The sequence below is a fragment of the Camelus bactrianus genome, chromosome 5, assembly GCF_048773025.1.
Source record: "Camelus bactrianus isolate YW-2024 breed Bactrian camel chromosome 5, ASM4877302v1, whole genome shotgun sequence".
Lineage (NCBI taxonomy): Eukaryota > Metazoa > Chordata > Mammalia > Artiodactyla > Camelidae > Camelus > Camelus bactrianus.
In genome coordinates this window covers 104,510,794-104,527,435 of record NC_133543.1, presented here as the reverse complement: position 1 = coordinate 104,527,435, position 16,642 = coordinate 104,510,794, and the positions used below count along the sequence as shown (strand labels likewise).

At 62.2% G+C, this 16,642-nt stretch overlaps 1 protein-coding gene across 5 annotated transcripts; it reads right to left on the bottom strand.

The window, feature by feature from the left end:
- Positions 1-274: 274 nt before the first annotated feature.
- GPR35 (G protein-coupled receptor 35) lies at positions 275-15,950 on the bottom strand. Of its 5 annotated transcripts, none has more exons than XM_074364660.1 (3): positions 15,793-15,944; positions 14,476-14,582; positions 275-1,562 (listed from the first exon to the last, which is right to left on the bottom strand). In XM_074364660.1, exon 3 carries the CDS (start codon positions 1,550-1,552, stop codon positions 644-646), a length of 909 nt encoding a protein of 302 aa, XP_074220761.1. In that variant the 5' UTR covers positions 1,553-1,562; positions 14,476-14,582; positions 15,793-15,944; the 3' UTR covers positions 275-643. The 5 variants fall into 5 exon arrangements, 4 of the variants coding, with proteins under 4 accessions (XP_074220761.1, XP_074220759.1, XP_074220762.1 ...); XM_074364658.1 differs by lacking the exons at positions 14,476-14,582; positions 15,793-15,944 and adding exons at positions 5,546-5,650; positions 6,116-8,429; XR_012507240.1 differs by lacking the exon at positions 275-1,562 and adding an exon at positions 10,273-11,616 and having other exon boundaries at positions 15,793-15,950.
- Between the last annotated feature and the right edge of the window lie 692 nt (positions 15,951-16,642).

Sequence of the window (16,642 nt, the reverse complement as noted above, 5' to 3'; positions counted from 1 at the left end):
CCGGCCACCCCTCCCTGCCCCCCGCCCCCAGGACAGCTCTGCAGACGCTGAGGGGCCGAGGGGCTCTGGAGGAAGAAAGTGGGTCGTGGCCTCCAGCATGGCCCTTCCAGGTGCTGCAGACAGCCCCCATCTAAACTCCAGATGGACGGGGAGTGGGGCAGGGGTGGAGAGCAGATGGGAGTGCCCAAGGAGAGCCCCCAGGTGGAAAGCCCTAGAAAGCCACCAGGGAAGATGGCCCCAGGCCCTCCCCACACACACATCATGAGAGCGTGAGTGGCCTGCACACAGCCCAGGAGAAGAGCTTTATTCTGGCCCTGTGGGTCTCACGGCCCCCAGCAGGCACCCGCCCCTGTGCCGCAGGTGAACCCAGTTCTAGGCACAACAGGTGTGCAGCCCCGTCCAGGGGTCCCTAGGGTTGGCCGTGCTCAGGCCCCAGTCCTCCTGCCCTCGTCGCTGTCCCTTCTCTACCCCAGGGGTGGGGGTGTCACCTCCCCAAGCTCCACGCCTGGATTGTCCTGACCACATGGGACTCCTGAGAGTGCCCACAGCCCACAGTGAGGTCAGGGCTGATCCCGGGGCTCCTTGTTGCTGGTCACAGGCTCCCCCGGTGGGCAGCACTTCCCGGGAGCCCGTGGCTCCTCTCCTAGGCCAGGGTCACACACAGAGACTCCTGGCTCTTATGGGCCTTGGCACTGGGGGGCACGGCCAGCGCAGACGCCTCCTGGAACTCCTTGGCCATGTAGTAGTAGCAGACAGCGTCCAGGCAGCAGTTGGCATTCGAGAGTTTGCTAGTGACGTCAAGGGCGAGGTGGAGGGCGCAGGAGCGCAGGCCCGTGGCCACCTGCACGGTCAGCACCACGTGAAAGGGCAGGAAGCAGACCACGAACACCACCAGGTTCGCCCAGACCATGCGGGCGGCCTTCTGGGTGGACTCCACCTGGCCTGTGTCAGCCGCTGGCTTCGGGGCCAGGGCGGCCACCACCTGCAGGGAGCAGAAGACCAGCACGGCCAGCGGCAGGTAGAAGCCCAGCAGCGAGAAGATGGTGGTGTAGGAGCTCTGCCGGGAGCTGTTGGAGAAGCAGAAGCCGCCCTCCTGCCTCCCCAGGAACCAGCGAAGCACCAGGGAGCTGACCACCAGCGCCCAGAGTGCCGCGCACACGGCCACGGCCCGCCGCGGGGAGCGGAGCGCACGGGCGCGCAGCGGGTGCCGCACGGCCACATAGCGGTCCAGGGCGATGGCCATCACCAGGCTGATGCTCATGTACCTGTTGACCAGGTAGACGCCCTGGGAGAGCTGGCAGAGCAGCGTGTCCGTGGGGCTCTTCCTCTTCAGGGAGTGCAGGAAGAAGGGCAGGGCGCAGAGCAGGCAGAGGTCGGCCACGGCCAGGTTGGCCATGTAGATGCGGGTCTCCGTCCACCGCTGCAGGCGGTGGCACAGCACCCAGAGCGCCCAGCCGTTGAGCAGCAGGCCCAGCACGAGGAGCGCGCCCGTGTAGGTGTAGAGGACCTGGGCGCTGCCAGGCTTCTCCTGGCCGCAGGTTCTGTTGTCCATGGTCCTGGGGCTGCAGGAGGGGGCGGGCGTGAGGCGGCGGGCAGCGAGGGGAGACTGGGCGGCCAGGCCCCGCCCGCCTCTGGCCAGGGATGCAAGAGGTGCGCCCCACCCACATTCGGGAGCCCAAACTCCACCTTCCCTGAGAAGTCACGGAAATTGCCGGGAGCCCCGAGGCACCCTCCAGGCCACCCTGCCCTGCCTGCTGGACGGTGGGAAAACCAAGGCCTTCAGAGGCCTGCGGAGGCAAGGAGGCAGTGAGCCAGCCCTGGACTGGAACCAGATCCCCGTCCCTCCCCCAGCCCTCCTCTCCAGGGATCTGTTTGCTGCTGGTCAGAAAGCAAGGCAGGTGCTCACTGTCCACCTCCAGGCCCCGCTGCGCCAACTCCACCATCTCTCGGGACAGGTGGCCCAGAGGGTGGCCAGTCTCACACCAGCCCCAGTGCCATCCTCACCAGGGAGGGCTCAGAGGCTCAGGACAAAGCCCAGGGCGGCCCGTGGCCCCCTCCACCCCGTCCCCAAACCGGCTACAGGAGGTGCCTGCGTCTGACCCACACCCATACCTCAGCAGGCGTTGGCCTCTCCCCCACCTGGCCACTGGCTGCTGCGGTCCAGGACAGCAGGGGTTGTGGCTCAGCCAGCCCGCCCTCCGGGAAAGTGCAGAACTCTGGTCTCCCTCCTGCCTCCCCCCACTGCCGGGCTGAGAGCTGCCCGTCACCCCCTCCCGAGGAGGGGTGGCTGGGGCCCCTCCGGGCACTGGCCTGCCTCACTCTCTCCCTCAGAGAGCATGGCTACCACAGTCCTCTGCCCTGAGGTCCCACTTAAACTGGCCTGAGCCCCATCTGGGGCCAGGAGTGCCTCTTGTGCTCCCGATGGTCAGAACCATGAGGGCAGCCCCACCCCTCCAGGCCCAGACCAATGGCTCAGAGCCGGCCTCGGGGTGGAACTGGGCGTCCTCCACCATGTCCTGGTCAGAAGCACCCACACGGCCCCTCACTGCCCTGGTCAGCGGTGCCCGCGACAGTGGACAACGGCAGCCCCTTCTGCATGAGCAGCAGGCCTGGCCCCTCCCCTAATGCCCCCTACCCAGCCAGCTGTGTTGGGGCTGGGCCCTGGTCCCCAACCCCCAGGGGGGCAACTTACAGTCTAGCTTCAGTGTGGCTTGATATTTTGTGAGGGAAAGTTAAAAAAACTAACTGCAGTCTTTAAAATTTCCTTTTATAATAAAACAAACTCCTAATTATCAGGGAGAAGGGCACCCAATTTGCACGCATCTTAAGGTGGCTCAGGAGACTTTGAAGTGATACCCGTCCTTGGGGTCTCACCTCTGTCCTTTGGGGTGCCTCCCAAAAGTGTTTGGGAAGCCAAATCCCAAGGTCCTTATCAAATAGCAGGGGGTCCCCAGAAGCCACGGCAACCAGCTCAGGTCCCTGCCAGTGCCGGGCACTGGCACGGGGTCCCGTATCCAGGACACGGAGCCCAACAGCGTCCTGCTCAGGTGTGCAGACCCGTCACCTCCAACATTTGCTCTGCAGAATTGCTCTAGGCTGCCTGGGGCCCCCTGCAGCCCGGCCAGTGCTCAGAGCACTCAGCTGCCAGGGGCCGCTTCCTGCCGGGGAGGCTGTCCCTGGAGGGGTAGCAGCACCTCAGGGGCACCGCTTCCTGCTGATGGTGAGATCAGTCTGCTGTCTCAAGCGGAGGTAGGAAGCCACCCTCTGATTCCGCACTGAGATAACCATACCATCAGCTGGAGAGACATCCGGTCGCCTTTGGGAGATGCGAGCACACGGCAGTCTCCAGCCAGCCCTCTGCTGTCTGGTCGGCCCTGCCTGTACCCCGCTCCCTGGGAACCCAGCAGACTCCCTAAATGGGATCTGAGGCAGAGTGGGGTGCAGACTCGTCGCCCAGGCACCATAAAGACCTCCAGAGCTGGGACCCCACTTTTGAAATCGCCCAGGATCCAGGACAGGGGTGTGTGAGTGAAGCGAGTTTCCCAGAGCAGCGCTCACTGTGCTAGGAATGCAGCGCTCAGACACTCCCTCCTCCAGCTTCACGTGCTGGTCGCAGCCCATGGAGAGACTTCGGAGACGAAGGAGGAGGGGGCCCAGGCCCCAGGAGACACCCCAAGTTCCTCTGCACTGTGACCACACTCATGTCCATCAGGACACTCTGCTGGGGTGCAAAACCCCCCTCACAGCCCTCCCTGCTGAGACCCCTGGACCCACAGTTGGCACAGACCTGCAGTCAGCCTCAGTTTCCCCAGAGGAGCTGTCTGCCCCCTGACCTGCAGAAGCCTGTGCAGGGGCTGCCTGAAAAGTGGTGGAGAAGCTGGGCTGGAGTGAGCCAGCCCCCTGGGCCACCCGTCCTTAAGGCAGGGAGGTGGTGGTGGGTGATGACAGCAGAGCGGGTGTGACGGGACTCCCCATCGCCTGTGCCAGCCCCAGCCCAGGGCTGCCTGAGGGAATTTCTGGGAGAGGAAGCGGGGTGCCAGTGGCCGCCAGCTTCAACACCTCCAGAGAAGCAGCGTGCTCGCTGACACAGAGCATTTGTTCTGAAAACAACCTGCGCTAGAAAGACCAGAGCCCTCCCCGGGAGGAAGGCGTCCTCTCCCCGACTGACTCCGGAGAGTCCTGTGCCTTTCCCGGGGCTGAGCTCCCAGTGGCTGCGGTCAGTGCCTCTGCCCTGGCTCCTGCCCAGCACGCTCGCGGGAAGGCACCTTCACACGCACCGCACCCACGCCGACCGGGCGACCCCCAGCATGTGTGGACGCAGGTGCCCGGCCCACTTCCTGCCGCCCTGCCCTGCTCTGCCTGCCCCTCCACCAGCTGCCTCCTCACGCCCACCTCCTGAGAAGCCTGCCTTCCAGACCACCCCTTCCCCAATCCAGAACGTTCTCCTGCCCAGCTCCTCCAGGCCCCCAGGGGACATGCTCTTCGGCAGGCCTCTCCACTCTGAGCTCAGGGCGGGGAGACCCTGCGCAGAGGGGCTGTCCCTCCCCTGCAGACCAGCCCCCCCAGCCCCACACGCCTGAGGGCAGGGCCTTGTGCCCTCAGCTTGGGCTCCGCAGCACCTCTCTCCGCACACACTGCCAGGGGCTGGGGAGAGCTCCCACCCGGCCCCTGCCCATTTCACAGGCGGAAAGTGAGTCCCAGAGAGGGGAGCGGCTGGCCCAGGCCTCCTGACCCTGAGACCAGGGACCCTACCCAGAGGCCCCTGAGGGGGGCCTGGTCCCCACCGTCCGGATCCAGGCCTGGCAGTCCCCACCATGGGCCCGTCCTCTGCCTTGCCCCCTGCCTCTCGCTGCCTCTCTGTCCAGCCCCCTCCTCCTGCCCCCAGCCTCCCCAACCTCCTCTCGCTGAATGGCTTCGAGCCCCTCCCTGTCTGGTTTCCTCCCCTGAACTCCGGAATGAAAGTAGCCCTTCTGCGTCCTTAGAACTTGCCTGTGGCTGGGACCCCAGCTGTTCCCGCACAGAGCAGGGCCTGAATAAATCCTGTCCCCCCCATCAGCAGCAGCCCCAACTGGAGAACCCAACTGGGTGGCCAGCGTCCCCGAGCACTAAGCAGACTCCTGGCGCACAACAGCGCTCTGTAAACACTGTGGCCGAAGCTCTGGGCCTCCCGGAGCGGGGTGGGGTGCCTCCCACCCCCACCCCGCGACCCCGCAGCCCTTCCCTCTGCCAGGCATGCCTCCCTCCCAGTTCAGGGCCGGGTCCTCTCCTCGAGGTCCACTGAATCCTGGGGGTCCAAGAGGCCTGGCCCACCGGGCAGGCCTCAGATTCCAGACTAGGCCCAGTCTCGCTGCTGGGCCGCCTCAGAACCATAAACGACCCTCCTCGGAGAAGGAGTGACCAGGGCCCCACGGCCCCACGGCCGGCGCCCATGGTGGAGCCCCACAGCCTGGGGCCCAGGCAGAGCTCCACCTGCGAGGCGTCCTCTCACATCGCCCCACACCACCCCACTCCCTCAGTCCCCGCACCCTCCTCTCCTGCCTCGCACCTGCTGGCCCAGGAGAGCAGCACGGCAGGCCTGCGGGTGGCGGGGGTCCAGGCGCTGGTCTGAAGGAGGACCCTTCCTGCCCCCTCCTCCTGACCCTCCATCCCTCTGAGCAGTTGGGGTTGAGGGGAAGCCACAGACACATGTGAGGTGCGAATCGCTGTGCTGTCTGGATGAGCCCCCGAGGGAAGGGCCCGGGAGGCGGGGTCACTCCAAAGGCGGCTGCTGGATGTGGCCCAGGAACCTGGCAGATTCCAGGAGCTCCGCCTGCCCCCAGCCCTTCACCTGGGGTGGGAGCAATGCCCCCGCCCTCAGGGTCCAGAAGGGAGCACAGCGCTGGGAGTGGGGGCTCAGGACCCTGAGGACATCAGGCGGGGTGTCCCTGGCTGGGCAGTGCGGCCACTGGCCGAGGGCATTTCCCACCCCGGGCTCTCCTCCCCAGGCTGCTCTGCGCCCACGCCACCTCACTCTACACCACGGTCTGCCCCTCTTCCATGCCCACCCTGCTGGACACAGCTGGGCGGGCGAGGTGGCCGGGTGGGCTCGCCCGGCACATGGGGGGCAGGCACTCACAGCGTGGGGCTTCGCGGAGGGCAGGTCAGGACCGGGAGGCTTCTAGAAGGAGGTGGCACTGAGCTGGCCCTGGGAGGCGGGAGGAGGCAGAGATGGGGATGGGCTTCCTGGAAGATGGGCGGGCCTGTGGGAAGCAGAGGCTGGAGGCGGAGCAGGCGGGTGGGAGGGAGCTGGCAACCTCTCTTTCACAATCCCCAGCACAGGCCTCTGCCCGCAGCAGCTGGGTGGGAAGGGGGCTTGACTGTCCACAGGGAGACGTGGCCATCTGAGCGGCGGGTGGAGGGGAGCCCCCTGGCCCTGCGAGGCGGCGCTGCGGCGCCTTCAGAGCCCGACTGGGGGCTGGGCAGGGGCCAGTCTGCCTTCGACCTGCAGCCTGCCGCCTGCAGCAAAGGACTGCCCGTCCCTCCACCCCGCCTTTATCTGACATGCTGATTCGCCGTGGATTTTGTGTGACCCCTGCCGTGTTACAGTACCGCAGTGAAGTACTGTCCGCCCTGACAGCTGAGTTTGGGGGCTCTTACTTGCTGTGCGAGGCCAGGGCCTCCCTTGCCTCACCCTGGTGCCAGCCCTGCCCCAAGCGCCTGCTGGGGGCTGGGACCCAGGGAACCCCTGGAACCAGAGGCCTCTGGGCCTGGGCCCAGCCTTGGGCTGGCACCCCGGGAAGCTGAGGACACGGGCTTCTGCTCCTGCCACACTCTCTGGACCCTCTTCACAGAGTCCAGGTCTGGGAAGCAACTCTCCCCATCCCACTGGTCTGGCCAAAAGCCAGCCGGGGGGCCATTATCTGCCCCTGTCGTCACTGTACTGAAGGGGGAATGACGAGGACACCACTGCGGGGGTAGGGGGACAACCGAGACCGATGGGGGAGGGGAGGGGCAGGGGAGGGGGAGGTCCCTGGGGGGCAGGGAGAGGAGGTGACTGGTGCGGGTGGGTCCCAGGGCATCCACCCGCCTTCCTCCCCTGCTGGCTGGGCAGCCCTGCCCTGTGCCCGCTGGCTGGCTCTTGGCCTCTGGGTCCTTCTCTCACAGTCCCCCAGCCCCTCCAGCCTCCTCCCCACGCCAGCTCCTGCTCACTCTTCGCAGGCCCCTGTCCCTCCCACCTCACAGGAAAACCTCACAGGCCCATCATGAGGAAACACCCTTGAGCTCCACCCCAAACCTACACCTACCTCCGCACAGTTCACCCTGGGAGGGCTGCTTCTCCCCCAGAGGCCCTGGGCCTGGGGCTCACCTGAGCGGTCAGACTGGCCTCAGCTCCCCAGAGGAAGGGAGGGAGAGGCAGGGGACGGGACCCCTTCTTGGCCAGGCTGCCCTGTCACCCCACCCTGCAGCTGCTCTGCCTCCAGGGAGCCCTCTCTTTGCTGGGCCCGTGGCCCCCTCCCTTGTCCTTCCCACCTCTCGAAGGGGCAGTTGGATGAGCCCAGGCCATCAGCTCCACCCCGAGCCTCTCAGCCCCGCAGGGGACCCAGGGGTGGGAGCCGCAGCCCAGAGGGACAGAGAGGCAGTCCCCCACTGCAGAGCCACCTGGGAAAGGCTTCCTTCTGTGGACGACGGGGGGGCTGGCCAGCACGGGGACCAGGTCAGGAATCAGCCCTCGCTCCTTGGGTGCCAGGTGGCACTATGGCTGGTCTCAATAGGCTCTCGTCTGCTGGAAGCCCACGCGCCGGTGTCCTCGGGCGAGGTGGCAGGGAAGACCCCGCAGGGTGAGGGCTGCCGGTGAAACAGGAGTCGGGGGAGCTGACCATGGCTGGGCAGGAGACATGGCGTTCTCTGTGCTAGACGCCCTGCTTTGGTACATATTTGCAATTTTCCATAATAAAAAGTGTATAAAAATAGAGAAGCACTTGTGTGGCCATGGAAGGGTTTGGATTAGGCGGGCAGAAGCGGTGGCCAGGCAGCGGGGGCACGGACGGGGAGAGGCTGGCTGTGCGGGTCCAGCTCTCTGGCTCAAGGTGCCCTCAACCAGGACCTGCTCTGTCCCAGGCCCGGCTCTCACCCTGCCACCACCGCGAGGCCTCGGGTGTGACCTGGGGCTCATCTCCGTGCACTGCCCCCCAGCACTGCAGAGGGGGACTGCGTCATGGAAGTGGCGTGCGGTGCAGGGAGAGCCAAGGCCTTGACCCATGTGGGCGGGGGGCAGGGGACAGGGCGCCCAGCGCTCTGCCCCCTCCTGTGAGAAACACCCCATCCCTGGTCCCCACCCCCTACCGGCCACCTGCCACCCCACCTGGCACAGCGGCAGGTGCTGCCAAGGCCACCGAGGGCCCTCCTGTAGGAGGCCTTCCAGCACCGAGCTTGCAGCTGCCACCTCTCAAACTCAGAAACCTCCTCTGTCCCCACACAACTGCCTCCACGTGGCCTCCGAGGCCTCACCGTGCTCGCTCGCACGTTCATTCATTCATCATTCATTCAGCAAATGTGGCTGAGTGGCAGGGGGGCAGGAGGGGCGGGGGGGCAGGAGGGGCGGGGGTTGAGGGGGCGCCCAAGGATGGCTGCCCCGTCTCCAGAAGCTGGCGGCACACCCGGGGTGGCAAAGCCTTCGGTCCTCTGATCAGACGGCCTCCAGGCTCTGGAGCTGTCACTCCGCCTGTGACCACTGGCACACGCCAGAGTCCCGATGCGCAGAGGCCATGTGTCTGGGCCGTGCACTCTGGCCTGGGGCCCTAGGGTGGCAGGCCATTCTGGGGCCCCTGCGCCTGGACTGCCTGTCTCTCCCCCGTGCCCCCACTGTGACCATCCTTGTGCCCCAAGACAAACCTGGCCGTAGCCACTTTTCTGGGGCCCCTCCTGCAGCCCTTCGCTCAGACAGCGCAGCATCTGACAGACGGCCCTGCCCACCGGCGCGTCCGGCCCTTTCCCAGCAAGGTGGCCTGTGCCAGGAGGGAGGAGCCACCACAGGACAACAAGGGCACTAGGGGACTGCGAGGGCTTCCAGGGGGTCCTGAGGGGCCCCGAGGCACTGCTGGCCTGTCTGGGCTGCTGCCCAGGGTGCGTCCTGGGTCAGGTCATGGAGCAGCAGGCAGGCCCAGGGTGGACAGGTGTCCCGGCTCGGCCCCGCCCACACCCCACAGATCTGACACACAGGCCAGCAGGGGAGCGCCCAGGGCGCCGCCTTCCCGACTCCCATCTCCTCCCAGTCAGCACAGCCCTGCCCTCGGACACCCGGGGACCCTGCACAGGGGCAGAGGCCCTCCTGCAACAGCTGGCCTCCTCCTCCTGAGGCAGCGCTGTGGCCCCCAGCCTGAGGCTCCTGGGGCAGGCGGACCCCAGAGGTGGACGGCTCCGCTGTGCAGGGCTGGAGGAGGCGGGCTGGGCGGAGGGCAGGCGATGCTCCTTCAGCCCTGGACAGCTCCCCCGGCCTCCTGGGCGCCCCCCTACCGCCGCCGGGGGTGGGGGTGGGGCTACGGTTCCGCTGCCTCCTGCACTGAGCCCTCCCTCCCGCCCAGGCCCTGGTGCTGGTGCGGCCGCAGGTTCCTGCTCCTCCAGGGCCTCCTTCCCCTTTCTCTGCCTGAGGCTTCTCTGACTGGAAGGCTGGCTGCTGGCTCCACGCCAGGTCCCCTCCTGGAGACGCTTCCTGCCTGACCCTCCAACCGCTGGCTGCCCGCCGTGGTGGTCTCGGGCCTCCCTTCCCAGCAGAGCAGAGACACCCACCCCAGCCCACTGGGCGCCCTACCGCTCCCTCCTCCTGCCTCCTCCTCCAGACGGCCATCACCCCGCGTGAGGGCTGCAGGTGCCTCCTCCTGACCCCGTCTCTCTGGCTGGACCTTAGGCTGAGTCGCCTGCCTGGCAGAGGGGACCCTCATGGGAGCCAAGTATGTGCCCAGAGCATCTCATCCTTGCTTTAAAATCAATTGTGATGTCCAGCAGCTGTATTCAGAACAGGAGAGGGCGTCACCCTTGAAAGGGGATTTTCCCTCCCCTTCCCCTCCCCTCGGCTCTGGCTGATCTGAGCCAGTCGGTCTGCTGGGCCCAAGGAGTGGCCGCTTCACCAGCAGCCTGAGAGACACCAAGGCGGGCGGTCCTCAACTTCAACTTCCCCTGAGAAGTGCTCTGCTGAGGGTTACCGTGCCCTCCCCAGGCTGCTGGCCTTCCAAGACATTTCCTCTGCAGCTCGGGCAAAAGGCCAACTGATAGGAACAGACAGTTCCCTGAAAAGGAGATGTAAGTGGCTCGTTAAAGACAGGAAAGACACCCCATGACTCAAAAAGAGAACCACAAATTTAAAGTGCTCTGCAGTGTGATTTCGCCCCTGTCAGTTGGACCAGGTCCAGGAGGTTGGCCACAGTCCCTGGGGGAGACAGCCTCAGATGTCACCCACTGATATTCCACATGGCACAACCGCACCCCCCACCCTGCCCTTGAAGGGACATTTGGCAAGATCCAGCAAAATCAGGCACGCACTGCCCTTTGACCCAGTAACCCCACCGGCGGAACCATGCAGGCGTGTTATCCACACGGTTAAGTGAAGACCAAGCAGGCCTGGGTTTCAGTGAGAAGCAGCAGCGTGGACCTGTGCTGTGGCTTACCTTGAAAGCAAAGCTTTTGGTCCTGCCCACCGACAAGGCCCACGTCCCACACCCCCGACACCCAGGCCGTGGTCTCCAGCTGTGCTTTCTCACGAAGAGGAGGAGGCTACAGAGGGCAGTGGGGGCTTTCAGGTCTGGGTTAGGAACCACGTAGGATGTGCCCAGAACGGCTTTTCACCCCAGAGAGCCAAGCGGCTCGGGACCACAGGCCGCCGACAGAGGGACACAAGAGTCAACGCAAGCTCGCTTCTGGGGACCAGAGATGGGCTGATTTAAAATCTGCAGGAGAATAACTTCAACTTGAAACACAAACAAGTTTACATCCGTGAATTTGCAATTATACTTAGAGAGAAAACAAAAGCAGCCACTTCCTGAAGTGGTCTCACCAGAACCAGACGTCGCACCTGAGTCTGACGAGCGTCCAGAGGCCGCCGCCCGAAACCGGAGCAGGAGCAAGCACAGAGCACAGTCAGGGACACCCCCACACCCGGGCCGGGGGCCACTCCACAGGGCCAGGCACCCAAGCCAGGAGTCAGGAGGGGAGGGGGGGGAGACTGGGCGACCGTCGGGCAGCGGAGGGTGCTCCCTGGATCTGGATCCCACTCAGCTGCTGGTGCCAAGGTTAGGAGCTGAGCCAAAGTGCACAATCCAGCTTTTATTCACCTCATGCCAGAGGGAGAGAAAGGCGTGCACACACGTGTACAGATCTACACTATTAGCACACGTGTGTGCACGTATACGCCCGTGCACACACACACCCCTCTGCTGACCTACATCTATGGGAGGGCTCTTGGGTGGGAGGCAGACTGAGCTAGGAGGACAGAGGTCCCAGGCCCAGCGTGCTCCCGCTTGGCTCTTCCCCACTGGGCCTCACCCGCAAAGACTGGACCACGGGGAAACACCCACCATTTGGGAGGCGACACTCACTGCATGTGGAGGTAGAAGGAACCCGGGAGTTCAGGGCCCTCTGCTCTGCCTGGAAAGCAAGGGTCTCCTCAAAACTGGGGGCTGGGCTGCCTCTACCGCCCACTCGGGCGCCAGCCTCTGCACCCCCAGCCCCCAGCGCCACTGCACAGATGGGAAACCACAGTCCAGGAAGGGCTGGGATGGCTCGGGGATGCCAGGAGCCCCTGGAGGAGAGAGCTGGAATGCCCTGGCAGGCTCCTTCCCGGCATGATGTTGAGAGCGAGCACCTGGTACCAAAGGGCAGGGGGCGGAGCAGCCTGGCCCCGAGCTGGCCCTCCGATGCCGGGGACTGTGGGGGAAGAGGGCCACGGGTGTGTGGGGACGACGGATGGCAGGGGTGTGGGCGCGATGGGAAGGGGGAGTGGGACGGGGGGCTCCCTCCGCGGCTGCAGTTAGGGCTGGACTGGAGTGGGTGAGGGCGAGGTGAGGGGCAGCGCCAGGCCAAGGCCCACACGAGGGGTCAGGGAGCAAGGCTTGACTTTTCACTTTGTGCTTGTTCACTTAAAAAACCCGAAGAGTCTTTTTCCAGAAACATGCACGGGCACAAACACACACACACACACGTGCACACACACAGAGTTCAGGGCTGTTCCATGGGCCCTACCCTCACCTGGGCCACCGACCTCTGCTCTCACCCCTCACCTCCGCCACCTGCCTGTCCTGGGTCCCTCGCGGCAGGCTCGCCGCCCCCTCTCCATCTGCTCACTGCTTCCCACTGTTTGCTGAGACCCCTCTGGCTGGTCCCGAGCCGAGTGGGCCAGTCTCCTGCTCTAAGTCAGGGACAGTCCGCACAGCTTCAGTCGTGATGGGCCTGCTCTTCCAGGAGGTCGACACTGATTGAGGCAGATCGGTCAGGTTGCAGGGCTGCAGAAAGCCGGGGTCTGGCACTGTTTAGGTAGTGTCCCAGGAGAGGGTGGGGACGGGGGAATCTGCCTTGGGCAGCGGGGGGTGGGGGGTGAGCTGCAAGAAGCCCCCCTAGTTGGCCCTGGCCCTGCAATGCCCAACCCTGCTGGCCCTGCCCCCCCCCCCCCCCCGGAGAAGCCTGGCCCTGGATTTGGCTGACTGCCCCTGCAGAGCCCGGCTAGAGGACCATGCGATGGCTCTGGTCCCACACGCTCTCTGGAAAGATGGCCTCACACACGGCGTCTGCTCCCCCCAACCCTTGGTGCTCCACCACTGGGACCCAGGTCCCACGCGGCCAGACCACAGACACGTCTCCCCCCGAGGGCCCTTCGGCCACTGAGTCGCAGACCCCAGCGGGCATCTGACAGGCTTCGCCTTACTCCCCTCCCCAGCAGCTTTTGGCACAGCTGAACCGTCCCTAGCTCTTTGTTTTTAAGTGTTTCAGTGAAACGTTGACGAGGTCTAAATGCACGCCAGGCGCATGTGCACAGGGAAGGGGGAGGGCCTCAGGGGGCCTTCGAGGCCCCCTTGCATGCTGCCCAGATGCAGAAGCCCTTGGTGGCAGCACCTGGGGGCGGCCGCTGGGCCACTGCCTTTCTGGTTCTGAGACGTGGCACTTGCCCCATTTCGCCCCTTCCTCTCTGGCCTCCCCTCGCACACCCTTGTTGTTCTCCATGCAGGGCCCTAACTTGGGGTCCACTGGGGCTTGGTCCTGGGCCCTTTCTTGCCCCATCACACTCTCCATACCAGACTCAACCAGTCCTGCTGACCTAAGAATCACCCCTGTGCCCATGACCCCAGTGCCTGCTTCAGCCCAGACCTCTGGACCACACATGGGACTCCCCGCCAGGCACCTTCTCTCGGACATCTAACATGCATTTTAAGTGCACTTGACCAGAACTGACCACATGATCAAGCCCCTTCACCACCACCCACCACCTGCACTGTAATCATCCTTCAAAGTCCCCCATCTAGAGAATGATCCCGCTTGTTGCCCAGGCCACAATTTTCCCCCCTTCTCCTACATCCAGTCATCAGTAAGTTAAATATATATATTGTAAACCCAACAGCAACCATTGAAAAAGTAAAACAAAGAGGCTTTTTAAATAAATAAGCCAACAGAGGAGATAAATGGAGTATAAAACAAAAGACTCAATTAATCCAAAAGAGGGAAGAGAAAGGGACAAAGAATAGATGATACAAATAGGAAGCAGTAGGAAGGTGGCAGATCTAACCCGACCCTGTCACTAACCACACTAAACGTAACTGGCCTAAATACTCCGATCAAAAGTCAAAGACTGTCAAACTGGATTACAAAAGCAGGAAGTGACAATATGCTGTCTAAATGACACACACTTTAAACATAAAGAGAGGTTAAAAGTGAAAAGTGAAAACAAAGTGAAAGAATGAAAAAAGATATAAAATGAAAACACCAGTCATGGCAAAGCTGGATGGGGTATTAATGTCAAAGTGGACTTCAGCACAGGGAGCTGCACCGGAGACGCAAGGGACATTTCATACAATGAAAGGACTAACTCGGAAGTGATTAGACAGACTCGCGGCTCTGACAGGCTGTTCTGACCCCCCCTCCAGTGACTAAGAACTTAGCAAGGGTAGACTTGAACATCACCAAGCCGCTGCCCGCACTGATGCTCGCAGAGCAGCATGTGTAACAAGAGCAAACACACATTCTTTTCAAGTGCACATGTGAACAGTCTCCAAAATAGGCCACACACTGGGCCATACAGCAGGCCTCAGCACAAGAAAGACGATTTAAATCATACAGAGTATGTTCTTCAGATACCACACAACTAAATGAGAAATCAGTAACAAAAAGATACAAGATATCGAAAGAATGCCCAAATATTTGGAAATTAAATAACATAATAAACTCAAGAGTCAAATAAGTAATCAAAGGGAAACTGGAAAGCATTTTGAGCTACACGGTCATGGAAACACAACTTACCAGCATTTGCGAGATGAAGCTGACGCAGTGTTAGCGGGAAACGTGTGCTGCAGGTGTTTGTCTCGGGACAGAGAAAAGGCCTGAAATCATCGACCAGAGATTCCACTCTGGGAAGGTCAAACAACAGCAAATCAAGCCCAAGTAAGTGGAAGGAAGGAAATAAGAGAAAATTTAATATTGTAGAAAAATGACAATAGGGAAAAATCAATAAAATGAAACCTGGTTCTTTGAAATGATCAATGCAGTTGATAAACCTCTGGCTAAATGGATCAAGAAAAAAATCCACAAATACTAGTATCAGGACTGAAAACATAGCACTTAGATCCTACAGACATTGGAGTAACAAAGGGACATTATTAATAAATTTATGCAAAGACATCTGACAACTCAGTTGAAATACACAAATATCTTAGAAGCCATAACTTGCCAAAATTCACACAAGGAATATCAAATTTGAATAGCCTGTGTCTATGAACGTTGTTGAATTCATAATGAAAGACCTTTCCACAAAGAAGACTCCTGACCTAGATGGTGTCGCTGGGGAGTTCTATCAAACATTTAAGAATGAAATAATACCAATATTAAACATATTCTGAAAAGAAATAAGGAGGAACCTTTCCCTACTCATTTTCGAAGACACGCTTTGCCCTCAGACCAAAACTAGACAAACTCACTACTACAGGAAACCTATAGGTCAACACCATGCGTGACCACAGACGCAAAGTCCTTGATGAACTTAGCTAACTGAATCCAGCAAGGTATGGAGCCAGTAATCCAGCGTGGACACACAGCGCAGGGTTATGAGGGATATTTTAACACTGGAACAGCAATCACTACAAGGCACTACATTAACAAGGCAAAGGAGGAAGCCCCTGGGCCGGATGGGGCCTCAGAGCTGCAGAGCTGACCGCTCCTGGGGACTGTGGGCCCAGCCTGCCCCTCAAAGCCTGTCCTCAAAACTAGGAAAGACCCATGTCCCAGGCCACATGTTGGGGTCAAAAACCCAAGGTCCCAGGAACAAAGGGCTCCCCCATTCATTTCAAGGCAGCAAAAGCTAGTTCACTTCTGTTAAACATTAGGGGGGAAGTCCAGCCAAAGCAACAAGGCAGACATGGGACCCTGACAAGGCATGCTTACGAACGAAGAGAGACAGAGGCCGAGAGAAAAGGGCCTGGAGCATCGCACAGCCTTGGCCCTGGCCTGGCTGGCTCTGTCTGGCTCACTCCGGCCCCATCCTGCCTCCTGCCCCGGCAGCCCTGCCCCGCTGGTCTCTCTCCCCAACATGGGGCTTCAAGGCACCAGGACTTCAATACTCACCCCAGATGCTCTGCTGCCCCCAAGGCCGACCAGGACGAGGGAGGGCCTTGAGAGAGAAGGCCCGGGGCCAGGACCAGGTCAGACTCGGCTCCCACTGAGAAGGCCGTGCACACTGCCCTGGAGCAGGAAGCGATGACCAGAAGGAAGCGCAGCCAGGCGGTTCGGGGCAAAGTCTGCTGAGGAAGCCCGGGAAAGGAGGCGTTCTCACCTGCACACCCAGACCCGCCTGTCAGGGTCAGCCAGGGACACAGCGCATGGAGGGAGGCGGCCTTCGCCCACTAGCAGGTCCACAGGACGGGGACCCCAGGCGCAGCCAGGCCCTGGACACAGCTTGGCATGGCTGGACCCTGCTGCTGGGTTCCGTGGAGCCAGGCAGGGCCCAGGATGAGGCACCCGTCTGTGTCAGTCAATATATGGCTGCGGCAGTGGTGCGCCTGCCCTGGGGTCCTGGGTCCTCCCAGAGCCAGCCGGGGCCTTGCGTTCTGCTGGGGGATCCTGCTCGGGGCTTGGGGGCTGGTATCAGACAGGAGCATACAGACTGAGGCAGGAGCCTTCTAACGCATCAGGAGTCCCACCATGGGGTGGGAGGGGCACGGCCACCCTGCTGGGTGGGCTCAGACCCTAGAAGAGCCTGGAGAGCAGGTCCCCTTCCCTCTTCTCTCGTCAGCAGACCTGAGCCGAGCTGGACCCCATCCCAGCAGACACTGCAGACAAGGTCCCCAGGGCAAAACACAGGGCCAGAGCCTGGACCCAGGACACCCTGTGAGTGTGGCCAGAGCCCGGACACGTTTTCATCAGGGACCCTGGTGTCCAGAGCACACAAGCTGTTCTGCGAAGGCCCAGCCAGGAG